Below are 17,643 nucleotides of genomic sequence, written 5' to 3'. Positions count from 1 at the left end.
AAAGCAGAGTCATCTGGGAGGAACTGGGCTTAAGTCAACCCCTGATATCACAGTCCAGGGGTGGGGAAACTCAACGGCCGAACTTGAGGACCAAGAGGGTCACATGTGGTCTCAAGGCCACAGGTACCCCACCCTTGTCATGGTCCATAGAACATTCTAAATGGATACATGACTTTAATATTAAAGATCATACAAAAAATAATTAGAAAAGAAGCAGATCGTATTTCTCACAGCTATGGATAGGAGATGTATTCTTAAGCAAACAAGGGATAAAGACAATTATAAAAATAGTCAGTTTTCATCAAACGAAACTGAAAAGCTTCTGCACAAACAAAATTAATGCACCTAAGATAAGAATGAAAAGAACTGAATAGGGAAAAAATATGTGTATTAAGTTTCCCTGATAAGGGTTTGATTTCTAAGATATATATATAAACAACTACAAATATATACAAGACCAAAAGCTATTGCCCAGTTACTAAAGTGGTCAAAGAATATGAATAATTCTCAAAAGAAATGCAAACTATTAACAACCATACGAAAAACTCTCCAAATCACTAGTCATATGAGAAATGCAAATCAAAACTACCTTGAGGTTTCAATTCACACCCTGCAAATTGGCAAAGCTGACAAAAGATGGAAACAGGCAAGGTTAGAGGGGTTGTGGGAAAATAGGTACACTAATAAATGATTAGTACTGTTGTAATTTGCTACAATTATTTTGGAAAGCCATTTCAAATTGTGCAAATAAATTGACTAAAATGTCCATAGCCTTTGAACCAGAGATTCTATTACTGGGCTTATACTCTAAGGCCTTTGATAAGAAGAAAATCCCCATATACACCAAAATATTTATAATGAACATAATGGAATATTACTGTGCTATAAGAAATAAAGAATGTGATACAGAGAAACATGAAAAGATCTACACAAACCTATGCAGAATTAAATAAGCAGAGTGTAGTAAACAATACACACAATGACTGCAATGATATAGACAGGAGGAAAATACATACAAAGTGAATTGTGCAAAATTATTTAAAAAAAACACAAGCATGGCTCAAAATAAGAGATATGAGAGAACACTTCTACCCTATCCCTTTGGAGAGTTAAGAGGTTCACAAGTATTGCACAGTGAACATATTTTCAGACTTTTTCAATGTACTGATCAGTTATACTGTTTTTTTTTCTCTTCTTTTTTTGCATTAAAATACTATTTGTTATATGGAATGGTTCTCTGGAAAGAACAGGAGGAGCAATACTGGGGAAAACTATATTAAAAAACAAACAACATCAATAAAAACAATTTTTTAAAAATTTTTAAAGAAAAAATGACTGCCTCAAAAAGTTAAAACCATCTCCAAAACATATCTAGCTTCCTCAACAATTTGTTACAAATTTGTCATATATTAATTGATCTAAGCCCTTCTTTAGCCTATTTGTATTTTCAACCTGTATCACCCTCTGGGATTACTTTATCTTCTGAAATGTCATTTAAGATAACAAAATTTTACATGATTTCACATTTATAATTTACATCAAATTGCTTGCCTTTTCAATAGGTAAGGGAAGTACAGGAGAGACAGAATTTGGAACTCAGAAAAAAATTCTTAAATGAATGTTAAAATAAAGTATAATTTTTTAAAGATAACAAAACATATTAAACACTGAAAAACCAACCCACTATGAAAGAAAGGATTTGTACACATGCACCTATAAAACAATTTTCATTAAACAAAGGATTATCTACATAAAAATAGAAATACTCAATGTTCCTATGTAGGCTGTGCCAGTATAGTAAAAATTATACTACTGAAATTAATATATAGTTAATGTTATATTAATCAAATTATCAAAGAAATAGTTTCTAGAACCAGTCATATGACAGAACAAAAGGTCAAGAATATGTGGAAAAATAATGAGAAAGTAGGAATGAATAGGGTTTGACATGACCAGATCTCAAATTTTATCTTAAAGTAAAACTAGCTGATATTTACTAAAACAAGTAAAAAAAAAAAGCTGAGTAATAAAACAGATAAGTAAGATTTAGAAACAATAGTCTTTGATAAACCAAGAATATACAATTTGCAAAAGAATTCATTATTCAGTAAAAACTGCTAGCAAAGAGAGTGACTTAGCAGATGATAGTTGTAAGTCAGCACCTTGAACCATTTTATGGACCAGGACTGTGATTTTATTGGTCTAGGCAACTCTCAATGAGGAAATTTCGCCTTCTAATGAAGAGGAGCACTTGCTCTCCAGAATAGTCTTAGAGCTTTGCATGGGGCACTTAAAGGTAAAAGGACCCGGACAAAGAGGATCAGGTCAAAACCAAGCAGAGTCAGGTAGGACTTAAAGGCAAATTTTCTTTTCTCTCAAGACAACTCTGAATATACTATTCCATGTTACCTCATCATCATATAAAAATTTCCAAATGGATAAATGAGTCAAATTTTAAAAGTCATACTATTACAAAGTTACAGGAAAACAGAAAATTCTCTCCCACAGTTGAGGATGGGGAACAAATCTGTATGCAACCACAACACAAAGAATATCATAAAAGGCAAAATTGAGTACTTTGATTTTATGAACATAAAACAAGATTTTGAACAAACAAATATAGCTAAAACAAGAAGAAAAGCTATGGATTGCAGAAAAAAAATCTTTGTACAAAACAACTTTCGTAAAATATTACATCCAAAACCTACAGGGATATGACATAAATCTCTGAGTATAGGGGCCATACTCTAATAAGTGGTCAAAGATATGTGGTCAAAGGACATGAACAGTTTGCAAAAGCAAAAAAGTAAACAATCATCTACAATATTAATGAAAATGAAAAGTGTTGAAGTATTCACATCTCTCAGATCATAAAAAATGGAAAAAAAAAAAAGATGAAAATTTTCCATAGTGATAGCAGGGATGGTAGAGAAATAGGAACACTAATATACTTCTAGGTAGAAATACAAACTTGACAAAAGGAAAAGACCTTTTGTATCAAAGTACCCAGAGCAGTGCTGTTTGGCTGATTGATCTGGACCTGGGATTTTACTGGGTAAGGAACAAGCAAACTGCCCCCACCAAAGCAGATTAGCAACAGTTCTGCAATTGATATTTAGAGATCTGCCTAGGGTCACACAGCTGTATGTGTCAGAGGTGGGACATGAATCCAAGTTTTCCTATTAGCCCAACATTCCAACCACTATAACTGACTCTCAGCACCATTTGCAATTGCAAAAAAAGGTTAACAAAATCAGTGACTGGAGAATGGTTGAGCAAATGGTGGCATAGGAATGGAATAGTACTGCACCATAAAAGTCAGAAGAATACAAAGGATCTAAAGAAATATGGGGGGGGAGGGGGGGCGGCCAGATGGCTCAGTGAGTAAGAGCAGAGGGCTCCAGTGTCGGGATGATCTGGATCAAATCCCGGGCTCAGATACTCAGCACCACAACCAGAAATAACTGGCCGTGTAACCTTGAGCAAGTTACTTAACCCCGATTGCTTTAAAAAAAAAAAAAAAAAGGAAAGAAAAGAAATATGGGAAAGCTTGTGTGAGTAATGAAAAGTTAATAACTTCTATTCACACAGTGCTTCAAATGATCATAGATTCACCTAAAAAGGATCACTGGGGTCACTGAAGCCAGGTCCCTCATTTTATGAAGATGCTTGCTCTAGATCATAGAGTGATTCAGTGGAAAAATCCAAATAGAGCTCAGGGTTTTCCAAATTCTCAGTCCAAGATTTACTCACTACATACTGCCCTTTCACAGTAAGGAAAGCAAAACAAAAAGAGCAACGTATCATTATGATAATTGAGGCAGGAAAACCTGAGTTAAAATGCCTCAGATACTAACTAGCTGTGTGACCCTCGGCAAGTAGTCACTTAACCTCCAGTCCCCTCAGTTTCCTCAACTGTAAAATGGGGATAACAATAGCACACACCTCCCCAGATTATTGAGATAAACTCACTTAATAAAGGTTTGTTTCCTTCCTTCCTACAATTTTGTAGAGGAAAACAACTTTAAATAAGAGAAGTCCATTGAAAAACATGCTAAGACATTGGTACTAACTTGTAAAGCATATGCCCTTCCTTCCTGTAAAAAAAAATAAGAAAAGTTATTAAACTGTAAGTCTGAGGTCACCTAATTCTTTTGATGGGTGAGATGACTTAACTGGGACTGCACCAGAGGGTCTTCATGCTGTGTGAGAAATCAACCAAGCAAGCATTTGGTAAGTGCCTAACACTATGCTAAGCACAGGGGATGAAAAGGAAAGCAAAGACAGCACCCTGTGCCTTAAATTCTAATGCGAGAGACAACAAAGTTTACAAACCACAGTTTTTGAGAATACCTCATCACACTCTAAAGAAGTATCCCTAATTGTTCTTCAGTTTTGTAAACCATTCCATTTTTAGCTTGTTCTCAAATCACAGGAAAAGACTTCAATGTAACCGTTTCAATGTGATGGCAGAGTTCTTTGCTGTGATAGTAGTCGTCCCTCCATTCAGTGCCAGTTATCCCAGAAACTCTCCCGCTTCTGCCACAACCAACTTCAGCCAAGTGAAACATCAATGAAGGTGACTTTAATAAGCAGAGTCTGAGAACCCACAATCAGTAGGGTCTAAAAATTCTGGACTAAAAGATTTAAGACAGAGCCCTACCAATGGAACACATGGCCTGGGACAAATCACCTGCAAGCCTACTGCTCCAAATAATCTCACTTTAAAACCTGTAAAACTGGATTAAACATCAAGGACAATCTTGAAAGGGAAATGGGAATCAAAAAGGTAGTCAGAAGGCTGTCTAAAGTGGGATCTTTGTCCCTACTGCTTTACTTTCCCGGAGGCTTTTTGTTGTCCTGGTTTTGGGTTAGGTTGACTGCAGGACTGTGAGTCTCAGCCCCTTTTTAGCACCAGTAGGTAAAGTCACTCTCCTCCTGACCAGTCAGTATTCATGAATCTAGCTCTGGTGGTAACCATTTCTACATCAACCACTACATGCATTTTATATACCAGTATGTTCTCTTTTTTTCCCTTAATAGTACTGTTTTTCCAATTATATGTAAAGATAGTTTTCGACATTTATTTTTGTAAAACTGAGTTCCAAATTTTTCTCCCTCCTTCCTTTCCCTCCCTCCTTCCCAAGACAGCAAGCAATCTGATACAGGTTATACAGGTATAATACACATTAAACATATTTCCACATTAGTCATGTTGTAAAAGAAGAATCAGAACAAAAGGGGAAAAAACACAAAGAAAAAAGTTAAAGCAATATGTTTCGTTCTGCATTCAGACTCCATAGTTCTCTCTCTAGATGTGGAAAGCATTTTCCACCATAAGTCTTTTGGAATTGTCTTGAATCATTGTATTGTTGAGAAGAGTTGGAATTGTCTTGAATCACTGAACTGTTGAGAAAAATTAAGTCAATCTAGTCAATCACTGAACAATGCTGCTGTGACTATGTACAATGTTCTCCTGTATACAGTATATTCTAAAACAGGGGTGGGGAACTTGCAGCTTTGAGGCCACATGTGGCCACCTAGGTCTGACTGAATCCAAACTTCACAGAACAAATCCCCTTAATAAAAGGATTTTGTTCAATAAAATTGGACTCAGTTGAAAGGTCGAACTCAAGGATCTAGAAGGTCACACGTGGCCTCAAGGCTGCAGGTTTCCCACCTCTGTTCTAAAAGAATACCTTTATGGCCGAGGAGTAGCACTGGCCTTGCAGTTCTTGAACTCAACATCTATCTCCTACCTCCCTCCATACCTTTGCACTGACTGTCCCCTATGCCTTGAATGCTCTCCTACCTCACCTCTACCTTCCAGCTTCCTTCAAGAGTCAGTGAAACCTTCTTAAAGAGGCCTTTCCCAATATCCATCCTCCTTCCCTTTCCACCTCCTCTTTGTCTTGTTTTGAATCATTGTATTGTTGGGAAGAGTTGGAATAGTCTTTAATGGGAATACCTCCCATTTACATGACACATTCTTTATGTACAAAGTTGCTAGCTTGTTGTTTCCCCCATTAGAATGTGAGCTCCTTGAGGTCAAGGACCTGTTTTTGCCTTTTTTGATATAAAGAAAGTGCTTAGCCCAGTACCTGGCACATAAGTGCTTTTTGACTGACCGACCCCAAAAGTCACAAAATTTTAGAACTTGAAAGGACCTTACAAACCATCTCATTCAACTCTCTCATTTACAGAAGTGCAAAGATTTTATAAACTAAGCCCAGAAAAGTTAAGTCACTTGCCTAAAGTAACGAAGTAACATAGCTAGCAAAGAACAATGGACTGGTACAGAAAAAGAAGGATGACTGAGGAGGTCCTCTCACTTACCTCTGTGAACTTGATGTAGCAACAACCACACTGGCATACCAGGATGGCTGCTAGCACAGGTTCTTAGATCTGCTTTACTAGGAAAGATAGCTGTTTAAGGGGTCTATAATCTTTTAAATTATATTCACTAGTTCAAGGGAAAAGTCAGCATCCTAAACTTCAGAGAAAATACAAGTAGAGAAATAAAGACCAACAGACAGGGCTCTGACTGCCTGAATCAACTATATACTTTACATAAATCCCTGTATGGAGAGAGCCTTTATATCTGAGTGGTTGAGGACTCAACCAGAGAATTACAAGATCCTTCTCATAAGCAAACCCTCAAAGCAAAGTATATATACACTCCTCAGAGTCAGAAAGTATCACAACCCTCCTGACTCAGTGCCTAATTAGAAATTAGCAAAAGGTGTGAAAGCCTTCCTACAAGCAAGCCTTCCATAAGCAAGCTTCCTTTAATGGGCTCCACTTGAAGCCTATTAATGGATGGGGAAGAACTTAAATCCCATTAATGTTACATTTGGGTAAATCACTTAGCTTAGGCCTCAATTTTCTCAAAAGTCAAATGAGGGAGCTATACCAGATAGTCTCTAAGGTTCTGTCCAGCTCTGAGATAAGAACAATGGACTTAAAATCAGAGTTTGAATTTCAGCTCTAATATTTACAACCTGCATAATCTAGAGGAAGTACCTTAACTTTTATGGGCCTTAGTTTACTCATCCACAATAATAACTCACGTGTTATTAGACTAGATGATTTCTAAATTATCTTCTAGCTCTAAATCCCCATGATCCTATGAACTAGTATCAGACAAATTCCAAGAAGAAACACTGCAATCAGAAGAAACCAAAATAGAACTAGCCACCCACACAAATGGGGAGCTGCAGGAAAGATAAAGAGAAGGGGAAAAAAGAGCTCACTACCAAGTTAAGGTCAAAAGGAATTCCTCTGGCTCCAGCCACTTCCAAGACCATGCAGGCTACAAATGCTCCTAGAGGCAGTTCTTTTTTTCTAAGACTACCCAAATTATCCCACATGCCTTAAAGTTAAATTCTATTCAATAAACATGATTTTGGAGAAAATTAAAACATCTTCTCATGCCTAAAAAAAGGTTGTTAGTATGGTATTCCTTTCTTTAGATGTTTTTGTTATTTCAAAACTACATTCAGAGTCCCTTTCCATTGTTTCACTATGATCTATGCCATAAGAGTAACTCCTAAGCACACATTTCTCACCTGTCTGCTCTCCTGTGGGGCTTCTCTCCTCTCCGATCATTACTGGGATAACCTGATCATCCTGCAAGATTTCATCAGTCTTGAGACTCCACCCCATCACTACCCTCAGCCACTCTAATTGGAAGATGGGGCCATGACTTCCAAACCTTCATTTCAAGGAGAGAGATCAGTTCAGATATCTCATTTCTCACCTGGCTGCACTGCTCCACAATTCCTACAATACCTACTAAGCCCCTTTTCAGCTTCTTTTTGCATGTTGTCTTCCTCCATTAGATCATAAATTCCTTTCCAGCACAGACTAGATGTGGATGTGATTAGCATTTTTCAGTGCTTGCTATACAGCAGAAGCTTAATAAAAATTTACTGACAAAGTAGATCAAAAACTATTATCCCTCTCATACAGGTCCAAGACTGACTTGTCATATAAAGAACTGGAAATGGAAAGGATGTCCATCAACTGGAAAATGGGTGAATAAGTTGTGGTATATGATTGTGAAGGAATACTACTATTCTATAAGAAATGACAAGGAGGTGGGCGGAGCCACGATGGCTGAGTAGAAACAGGACTTCCGTTCAGCTCCAGCTCCCATCACCTCCAATTACATGTAAAAAAAATTACTCTAAACAAATTTTAGAGCTATAGAACCCACAAAGTGACAGAGAGAAACAAACTCGAGAAACAAACTCCAACCAAAGGCAGCCAGCAGGAAGGGTCTATTGCACTGGCCTGGGAGCAGAGCGCAGTCCTGCATGAGTTTCAAGGTTCTGGCCCCAGGGCAGCCCCAACCAGCAGCAGTGGAGCAGACTTCAGGAGAGTCAATCACCAGCAGCTATTGCAGTTTCCAGATTTCTCAACCCATAAATGCCGAAGTAAAAGGTCAGTCGGGAACTCTGTTGGAAGAGGAACTTGGAAGAGCTTCAGGCCCCTGTCCCCAGGGGGAGAAGTGGTAGTGGCTCAAGAGCTGCAGCTACTGCCCCCTGGCTGCTTCCAGAGCTCCTGGCCTACAGATCACAGGGGGATCAAGCCACCATTCAGAGAGTAATTGCTCTTGCTTTGACCTGCTTAGATCTGGATCACAGTCTTGGGTGGTGGTCCTGGGGTTGGTGGCCAGTGTGCCAGAGCTTGTGGGAGCTACAGAGAGGGCACCCTCCTAATAGATCCGACAACTGCAAAAACCCCAGTGATTTGGGACAAAGCTCTCTCCATTCTGAAAACAGAGTTTACCATGGCAAAGAGCTCAAAAGTCAAGTAACTGATTGGCAACATGAGCAAGCAAAGGAAATGCAATCCTACCATAGACTTCTTTTTTGGGGGACAAAAAGGATCAAAGCATGGAACAGGAGGAAGACAACCAAGTCAGAACTCCTGCATCAAAAGCTCCCAAGGAAAATATGAACTGGTTACAGGCCATGAAGGAGCACAAGAACAATTTTGAAAATCAAGTAAGAGAAGAAAAATTGGGAAGAGAAATGAGAATGAAGCAAGAAAATCAAGAAAAGTGAGTTAATAGCCTCACTGAAGAAAATAACACCTTAAAAAAACAGACTAATTCAAATGGCAAAAGAGGCCCAAAAAGCCAAGAAAGAATGCTTTACAATTGGCCAGATGGAAAAGGAATTTCAAAAACTCACTGAAGAGAATAATTCCTTCAAAATTAGACTGGAGTAAATGGAAGCTAATGACTTTATGAGAAATCAAGATACTATAAAACAAATTCAAACAAATGAAAAAACAGAAGGCAATGTGAAATATCTCATTGGAAAAACCACTAACCTGGAAAATAGATCAAGAAGGGATAATTTAAAAATGATTGTACTACCTGAAAGCCATGATCAAAAAAAGAGCCTAGACACCATCTTGCAGGAAATTATCAAGCAAAATTGCCTGATATTTTAAAACCAGAGGGCAAAGTAGAGGTTGAAAGAATTCACCGATCACCTCTTGAAAAAGATCCTGAAAAGGAAACACCTAGGAATATTACAGCCAAATTCCAGAGTTCCCAAGTCAAGGAGAAAATAGTGCAAGCAGTCAGGAAAAAACAATTTGAGTACTGTGGAAACACAATCAGGATAACACAAGACCTAGCAGCTTCTACATTAAGGGATTGAAAGGCTTGGAATATGATATTCTGGAGGTCAAAGGAGATTAGGATTACAGTATTATGCTTCAGGGAAAAATATGGTCATTCAATGAAATAAAGGATTTTCATGCGTTCTTGATGAAAAAACCAGAGCTGAACAGAAAACCTGAATTTTAAATACAAGAAGCAAGAGAAACATGAGAAGGTAAAAAAGAAATCATAAGGAACTCATTAAAGTTGAACTATTTACATTCCTACATGGAAAAATAATAATCATAACTCATAAGAGTTTGCTCAGTATGATAGTCGAAGGGAACATATATGTATATATGTATACATACATTCGTACGTATGTATAGGAGGGTGTGTGTGTATAAATGTGTGTGTGCATATGTATGCACATGTATACATAGACAGAGGGCACAGGATGAGTTTAATATGAAGGGATATCTAAAAAAATAAAATTAAGAGGTGAGAGAGGAATATATTGGGAGGAGAAAGGGAGAGATAGACTAGGGTAAATTATCTCATATAAAAGAGGCAAAAGAAAACTGTTACAATGGAGGGGAAGAGCAGGAAGGTGAAAGGGAATGGGTCAACCTTACTCCCACTGAATCTTACTTAAGGAGGGAATAACATACACACTCAATTGGGTATCTACCCTATAGTAAAACAGGGGGAAAGAGGATAAGAGGGGGGATGATAGAAGGGAGGGCAGATTGGAGGAGAGGGTAGTTAAAAGCAAACACTTTTGAAAAGGGATAGGATCAAAGGAGAAAATAGAATAAGTGGGGGGGGGGCAGGATAGGATAGAGGGAATTATAGTTAGTCTTTCACCATATAACTACTATGGAAATGTTTTGCGTAACTACACATGTACAACCTATATTGAACTGCTTATCTTCCCAGTGGGGTGGGTGAGGAAGAAAGAAGGGGGAAAAAATCTGGAACTCAGTTTTAAAAACAAATGTTTAGAAAAAAATTTGTTTTTCACATACAACTGGGAAATAAGATATACAGGCACTAGAGTGTAGAAAATCATCTTGCCCTACTAGAAAATTAGTGGGGGAATGGGGGAGGAGATAAGAGAGAACAGATTAGGGGAAGGGGTATTCAGTAGGCTTGGTATTTGGGGGGGGGGGGTAGGGGAAAGATGTCGAGAAAAATCTGTAACTCAAAATCTTGTGGAAATGAATGTTGAAAACTAAAAATACATAAATAAATTGGGGGGGAAAAAAGAAATGACAAGAAGGATGGTTTCAGAAAAACCTAGGAAAACATAAATGAACTAATGCAAAGCGAAATAAGCAGAACCAGAACTGTACATAGTAACAGCAATATTATGACAATGATCAATTAGCTACTTTGTTCAAGACAGAGATCCAAGACAATCCCAAAGGACTCATGATAATTATGCTATCCAACTTCAGAGAGGGATCTGATGAACTCTGAGTGCAGACCAAAGCATACTTTTTTCACTTTCTTTATCCTTCCTGCTTTTTAAAAATTTGTCTTTTTTTTGTTTTGCAACATGACTCCCCCCCTTAGGTTTTGCATGATTTCATATGTATAACTGATATCATATTGCTTGCCTTCTTAGTGGGTGGAGAAGGAGTGGGAGAGGAGAGAATATGGAATATTCTTAAAAATGAATGCTAAAAATAAATATTTAATTTTTTAAAAAAGACTGACTTGCCATAGAGAGAATTATGCTATAAGTGTGCTTCAGTGATATTCTAGAGAAGAACCTCTATTAGCAGAGGAAAACTCAAAATAAACAAATATGTGAATCACATAACATAGACTAAAAAGATTCCTTTTCATTAAAGAGTGATCAAGATACTTTTCAATATCAATGTAACAAAATATTACTTTTAGAGATGTTCTGAAACTTCCAAATACAGAGAGCTTTAAAAACAAAAGTTAGACATTATCAGTAAGTAAAGACTTATTTTCTTATAGCTTTTGTCTAGATTTTCTTTTTGCTCCTATCTCATTCTGGTTTTGTATCATAGCTACCCCTACCCCTTCAAATTAGATGGTAATCTCCTCAAGGGAAAGGACTTTGTTGTTTTCTACTGTGCAGCCCCGACTCCTCACCATACATTGCACACAGTAGGTGCTAAATAAATGTTTGTTAAAGTTCATTGACATATTATACAATCCCATGGTTCTATGTTGAATCAAAAAGTTAATATACCTTCACATTCTCCATCAAAAGATAATACTGGGAATATTGACTAGTGTGATACATATATAGGAAATTTTTCTTTTACCTTGTTCGACCACTTATATGCTTGAAGAAGCTGGCTATAGAGAGGAGTCTTGTCCTGAACAGGATCTAGGCTTAACAATCCACTATTATGGAGAGGGTGGTTCTCAGATGGCTTGCCTACCAAGTTACTCAGACGCTCTAGTTCACTAAAAAATGAAAGAGAAAAAATTGATTATAAAAGCTATTCCCCAATATGTGAGCAGTAAAAGGATACAAGCAAAGAATTCCCTAAAAAAGAAATATGTGTGATCTACCATCATAGAAAAAAAAATGCTCCAAATCATTAGAGAAATTCTGACATTTCAACTGACATTTCACCTCACATCCAAAAAATGTAAAGAAAAACAATACATAAATGTGTCATAGAATAATAGATTTAAAGGTAGAAGAGGTCTTAGAAGTTAACTTTTCCAACCTCCTCATTTACAGATGAGAAAATTTATGCTTAGCAAAGTTAAATAATTTGCTAAAAGTTATATAGCACAGTCAGAATTTGAACCCAGATCCCTCTGATGACAACTCCAGCACTCTTTCACTGTATCACAACACCATCAATGCAAGAATTAATCTTTAATTCCAGGGACCTGATGATGAAATGTGCCTCCTTCCACTCTTGATAGAGACGTGGGGGCCTACAGGTGTAGCATGAGGCAGGTGCTTGGCTCAGTCAGCACTTAATAAATACTGACTGACTGAGTGAATGACAATATCATACACCAACAGATGGATGTTTTGCCTAACTATACTTCTTTGCTATGAGAGACAGTCTGAAGGAGGAAGATAAAGAACATGGAATTAGAAAATAAGATCAATGTTTGTTTTTAAAGCATTAATAAAAAGAATTTTTAATTAAAGTTTTAAAAATCAAAGATCATTTACACCAGATTATATTTAAATTCCAGAATGGATCCGCTATAGTCTAGAATACTGATGTGTTACCTCAGGATTTCTTAGAAATAAATAGATCTGGAGGGGTTATAAAGGTTTAAGAAAAAAGTGTACAGTTTAGTTTACACAGAAGTTGCTGTTTGTCCTTTGTTCTTCAAGAGGACCATGACATCAGGGAGGTGATGCCATGTCATGTAAGGGACTTGAATATAAGTGAGGGGAAGCTGTGCAAAGTCACCAGCCTCACTTTCTTCTCCAGAGCCACCTGGGTCCAGTGGCGAGATACAGATCAGACTGACTGGAGATGGCTCTGGAAGCAATGAGAGACTTTGGCTTTTTAAACTAAGGTCTTTTAAGAGGTCTCAGTACTGACTGAGGCAATGCCCATTCAGTGATTAAGACTATGTAAGAAATAAGGTAGAGAACGGCCTCTTTACCTAGTTTAAAAAAAAAAATCTGGAAGGGAAAGACCTTCAGTGCTTCTAGACAAAACAGAAACAACTGCCAATTACACTCACTTTGAGCCAATCAGGGCCCAAACAAGGACCAAATGGGGCTTTACCTAGCATTACTGGCCAATCAATGAGAACCAGAGTGATATGGCTTTAAGGCTCAGTCATTAATGGGAAAAAAAAAGTTTCAGGGATCAAAATTTACATTCATTCGGACAGAGCACCAGCATGTAAGGGCAGGATACCCTATGTGGCCAGAGTTTGCAAAAAGATTTTTGGATTGAGGTATGTTTTTCCTAAAAAAAAAAAAAAAAAGAAAATTTAAAAGCACTTCAATCAGTAATGTGGCTACACAAATACACAGTAATGTGACTACACAAAAGAATTTAGAACTTTTCTAAATTTCCATTTGAAGGAAAAGTTAATTTCTTGGATTAAATAATCATCAAACCTCTCTTCTAACCTTCAGGCTTGCATCTAATAAATTGGATGTCCCAAAGCACCTCAATTCAACATGTCCAAAACTGAACTCCTAATTTCTCCTCCCAAACCCTTCCTTCTCCCTAACTTCCTCATTACTTTTGATGGCACCATCAATCTCCAGACTGATAAATGAGGTGTAATCCTCTACTCTTTCCTTTCCCCCTCAAGTCCCTTGCCAAGTTCTATCGATTCTACCTTTACAACATCTCTTACATACAACCCCTTCTTTCCTATGATACTGCCACAATCCTGGTATAGGTCCTCATCATTTCACACCTGGCCTTTTGCAACAACCTGCTGACTGGTCTCCCTACCTCAAGACTCCCCCTATTCCAGTCCATCCTCCACTCAACTGTCAAATTGATCTTCCTAAAGCTCAAGTCTGACCATGTCACCCACACCTCCAATTCAATGAACTCCAGTACTCCCTATTACCTCCAGAATCAAATATAAAATTCTCTGTTTGGCTTTTAAAGTACTTCATAACCTGCCATGCCCCCCACTCAGAGTGCTAGGCCTGGAGTCAGGAAGACCTGAGTTCAAATCCAGCCCTTGCTAGCTGTGTGACCCTGGGTAAATCCTTTGTTTGCCTCATTTTCCTCTACTGTAAAACAGAGATAATAATAGCACCTACTTCACTGGATTGATGTGAGGATCAAATGTTTGTAAAGCACTTAGTAGGATGCTTGTTATATAGTACACATGATATCAGTAAATTATATCAATGCTTATTTCCTTCTCACACACACCAGCACCTTACACACACTCTGTGATGCTATAACACTGGCTCCTTTGCTGTTCCTCAAACAAGATACTCCATCTCCCAGTTCTGGCCATTTTCACTGGCAGTCCCCATATCTGAAATTCTCTCACTCTCACTCTCCACCTCCTGGCTTCCCTGACTTCAAGTATCAGCTAAAATACTACCTTCTGCAAGAAGACTTTCCCAAATACTACTTAATGCTAGTGCCTTCCTAGAAATCATCTCTAATTTATCCTATACACATAATTCTTTGTACAGAGCTGTTTGCATGCTGCAAGCCTTTCTTTATATTTCCAGCACATGGCAAAGTGTGAGACACATAGTAGGTGTTTCATAATCACTTGTTCACTTCAGCTTGCTTGAATTTATAAATATGGCACAACAATCTCTGCACTAACAGTTTAGATTCCCACAGTATAAATCATTAAATTTGCCACAGTAGCAAATACCTGAACAAATGATGATGATTTATTGCTCATACAGTGCCAGATATGCATAGGATGTTTTTCACAGATGGTAAATCTTAACAAAACATAGAACAGGTAAGATAAACAAGTAGAATGAAGAAAACACTAACAAAGTGGTGTAAACTGAAGGCAATTTTATATCCTCTGCAACTAACCGCACCACACAAAGTGATCCAACAGCATAAGCAGCTTCCAAAAGTAAGTGTTCTGAAGAGATAGTCCATACAGCAAAGAAAAGCCTCTCTAGGTACAGGCACCAATGCTATTTTCACTAGAGAGTCTCAAACATTATCCTCGGCACCACTACATAACGATTTGTGAATAAAGGTTGCAGAAAGGGTCAAAACAAATATCTCAAACTTCATTCCATGGTGCATGTCACAGCATCCTGAACTTTACAAACAGAATCAACCTTAGGGAAGGTAGATGGAAAATGAAAGAAGAAAGAAAGAAATAAAAGCATTCTCTCACACTAGTAAAGCATTAACTGGCATGGCGCCAATAAAAAAACCAGTGAATTTCTGTGGGAGGGGAGTGTGTTTGTCTGGCTTTCCCCCAAAAAAAAGAATGCCAGCCACTTAGTGAAAAACTGATGTTCCCATCATTTGGCCTCCTCCTCCATCCCACCTCCTCTTTCCATCTGGTTGCTAAGGAAACAAAGTTGCAACAATCAAAAAAAAAAACCTAGCCTTCAAACCATAAGATAAGCTACTCTGCCTACCTCACACAACTGCTATGAAGATGAAATATAGAACTGAAATCATTAAAGCATTAAATGCATGTAAGGTAATATCAGGAGAACTGTTACAGAAATAAGCCCCCAAACCTAGAAGCTAGCTTTCTTAAGTTCATATATAGAGACAGTCAGGCCTTCAAAGATGAAAGAGCACTATATTCCTGGAGAAGGAAGTGGGAACCATTCCTGAAAGGGAAAGGGGGCAAGGAAGAGAGAAAGTGCCAGTATGGTTGTAGAAGAAACGTCAATAAATCAATCAACAAGCATTTATGAAGGTTCTATTTTGTGTCAGGCACTGGGGCTGGAGTCAGAGAATCTGGGTTTGAATCCTGCCTCTGTCATTATCTGTGCGACCTTTGGGGAAGTCACTTAATATTTCTGGCCCTCACTTTGTTCATATCCAAGGGTCCTCCATCCTATAATTGGCGCTGACCAATTCCTACGAGAAGCATATCAGAACCTGTCAAAAGGGCTGGGAGGAAACAGTTGGAGAAAAAGAAACAAAAACAACTCAACCAAGCTAGGCCACTTTGTGGGGATGGGCTTTGAAAGGTAAATGAATGAAGGAGATGGAAAACAGGGATGATGGAGCCCAGTTTTGGGAGCAGTGGAAAAGGAAGAGATCCCCGTGGGGGTTGGGGGAGAATGTCAGTGGGGAGCGCGGAAGGGGAGATAGTGGGAGAGGGTATAGAGGGGGAGGAGCAGTTGAGGGGCTCTGCCCGTCCTCGACAGGTGGGGAGAGGTTTGGGGAAGTGGGGGAGAAGCCTGAGATCCTGGAAAAACCCCACTGGCCAGGGAAGACTGGGAGGACCGAGGCTCGGCCGGGGCTGGGGGATGGGCCCCAGGGGCCCGGCGGGGGCGGCGCAGGGTCAGCCTGGGCCCGAAAGAGGGCACGTACTTGAGGTCCCGATTGACGGAGTGCAGGTGGTCCTGGAAGTGGGCGATAAAGGCCTTCTCCCGGCCCTCCAGCGTCTCCTTGTTCCGCATGCCATCCTTCAGGCAGTCGAACACCCGGCTCACGCTGGAGCGCAGCGCCTGGATGGCGCCAATGGCCTGAGCGAAGGCCTCCAGATTCACCCCGACGTTCAACACATCCGCCATGGCGAACCCTAACAGCCCCGGCCTCCGCTCGCCCAGCCGGCTGCCGGGGCGATACACAGCCCGCCGCGCACTCTGATGGCGTCATTCACTGGGCGCGTCCCTCTACGCTCCCGCGGGCTGCTGGGAAATGTAGTTCTCGGGCCGTATTCAGAACACGGCTGTCAGACTCCGGCTAGCAAATACAGGTGGAATACTACTCCTTGATAAGACTAGAACTTAGAGGACCTTTCAGATCATCTAATTCAACCCTCTCATTCTACAGATGGAAAAATTGAAGCCCAGGAAGTGGGAAATAATTCACCCAAGATCACACAGATGGGATTTGAAACCTGGTCCTTTGGCTCCAAATTCAGTTCTCTTCCACTTTGTTGTTCAGTCCTGTCTGACCCTGCATGATCCCATGGACAATCCATGGGGTTTTCTTGGCAAAGATTCTGGAGCGACTTGCCATTTCCTTCTCCAGTATGTCCGCATTTTACAGTTGGTGAACTGAGGCAAATAGGGGTTAAGTGCCTTGCCCAGCATCACTCTGCTAGTAAACATCTGAGGCCCTATTTGAACTCGGATATTCCTGACTACAGGCCAGTTACTCTATCCACTGCACCACTTAGCTGCCCCTCTCTTCCACTTAGGCCTGGATAATAGACAGTGGTCCAGAAAGATTGGAGCTGGCAGTCAGCAAAATTTATTGACCCTGAGAAGTTAGGCTGCAATCTGTGTTTGTATTCAGGTGTGAGGGGTTGTCTCAATGAATCACTTTAAGTAAGGGATAAAATGCTCAATCAATTTCAGAGACCTTAGACTAAGTGTGATAAGTTTTTGAAAGACA

At 39.1% G+C, this 17,643-nt stretch overlaps 1 protein-coding gene across 1 annotated transcript in view; it reads right to left on the bottom strand.

Annotated features, from left to right (window-relative positions):
* Positions 1-16,914, bottom strand: part of MED27 (mediator complex subunit 27) — a 256,004-nt gene extending 239,090 nt beyond the window's left edge. Inside the window, exons 1-2 of the mRNA XM_069069312.1 lie at positions 16,612-16,914; positions 11,926-12,070 (exon numbers count right to left, since the gene is read on the bottom strand). Of these exons, the coding sequence (XP_068925413.1) occupies positions 11,926-12,070; positions 16,612-16,814 (348 nt within the window). The 5' untranslated portion in view covers positions 16,815-16,914. The remainder of the gene's footprint in view (positions 1-11,925; positions 12,071-16,611) is intronic.
* Between the last annotated feature and the right edge of the window lie 729 nt (positions 16,915-17,643).

This window comes from Petaurus breviceps, unplaced genomic scaffold, assembly GCF_028583685.1.
Source record: "Petaurus breviceps papuanus isolate PSGF00001 unplaced genomic scaffold, PetGlider_PUasm1.0 90779, whole genome shotgun sequence".
Classification (NCBI taxonomy): Eukaryota; Metazoa; Chordata; class Mammalia; order Diprotodontia; family Petauridae; genus Petaurus; species Petaurus breviceps.
The sequence above is the reverse complement of the archived record's forward strand: the minus strand, read 5'-3'. Positions and strand labels throughout refer to the sequence as shown.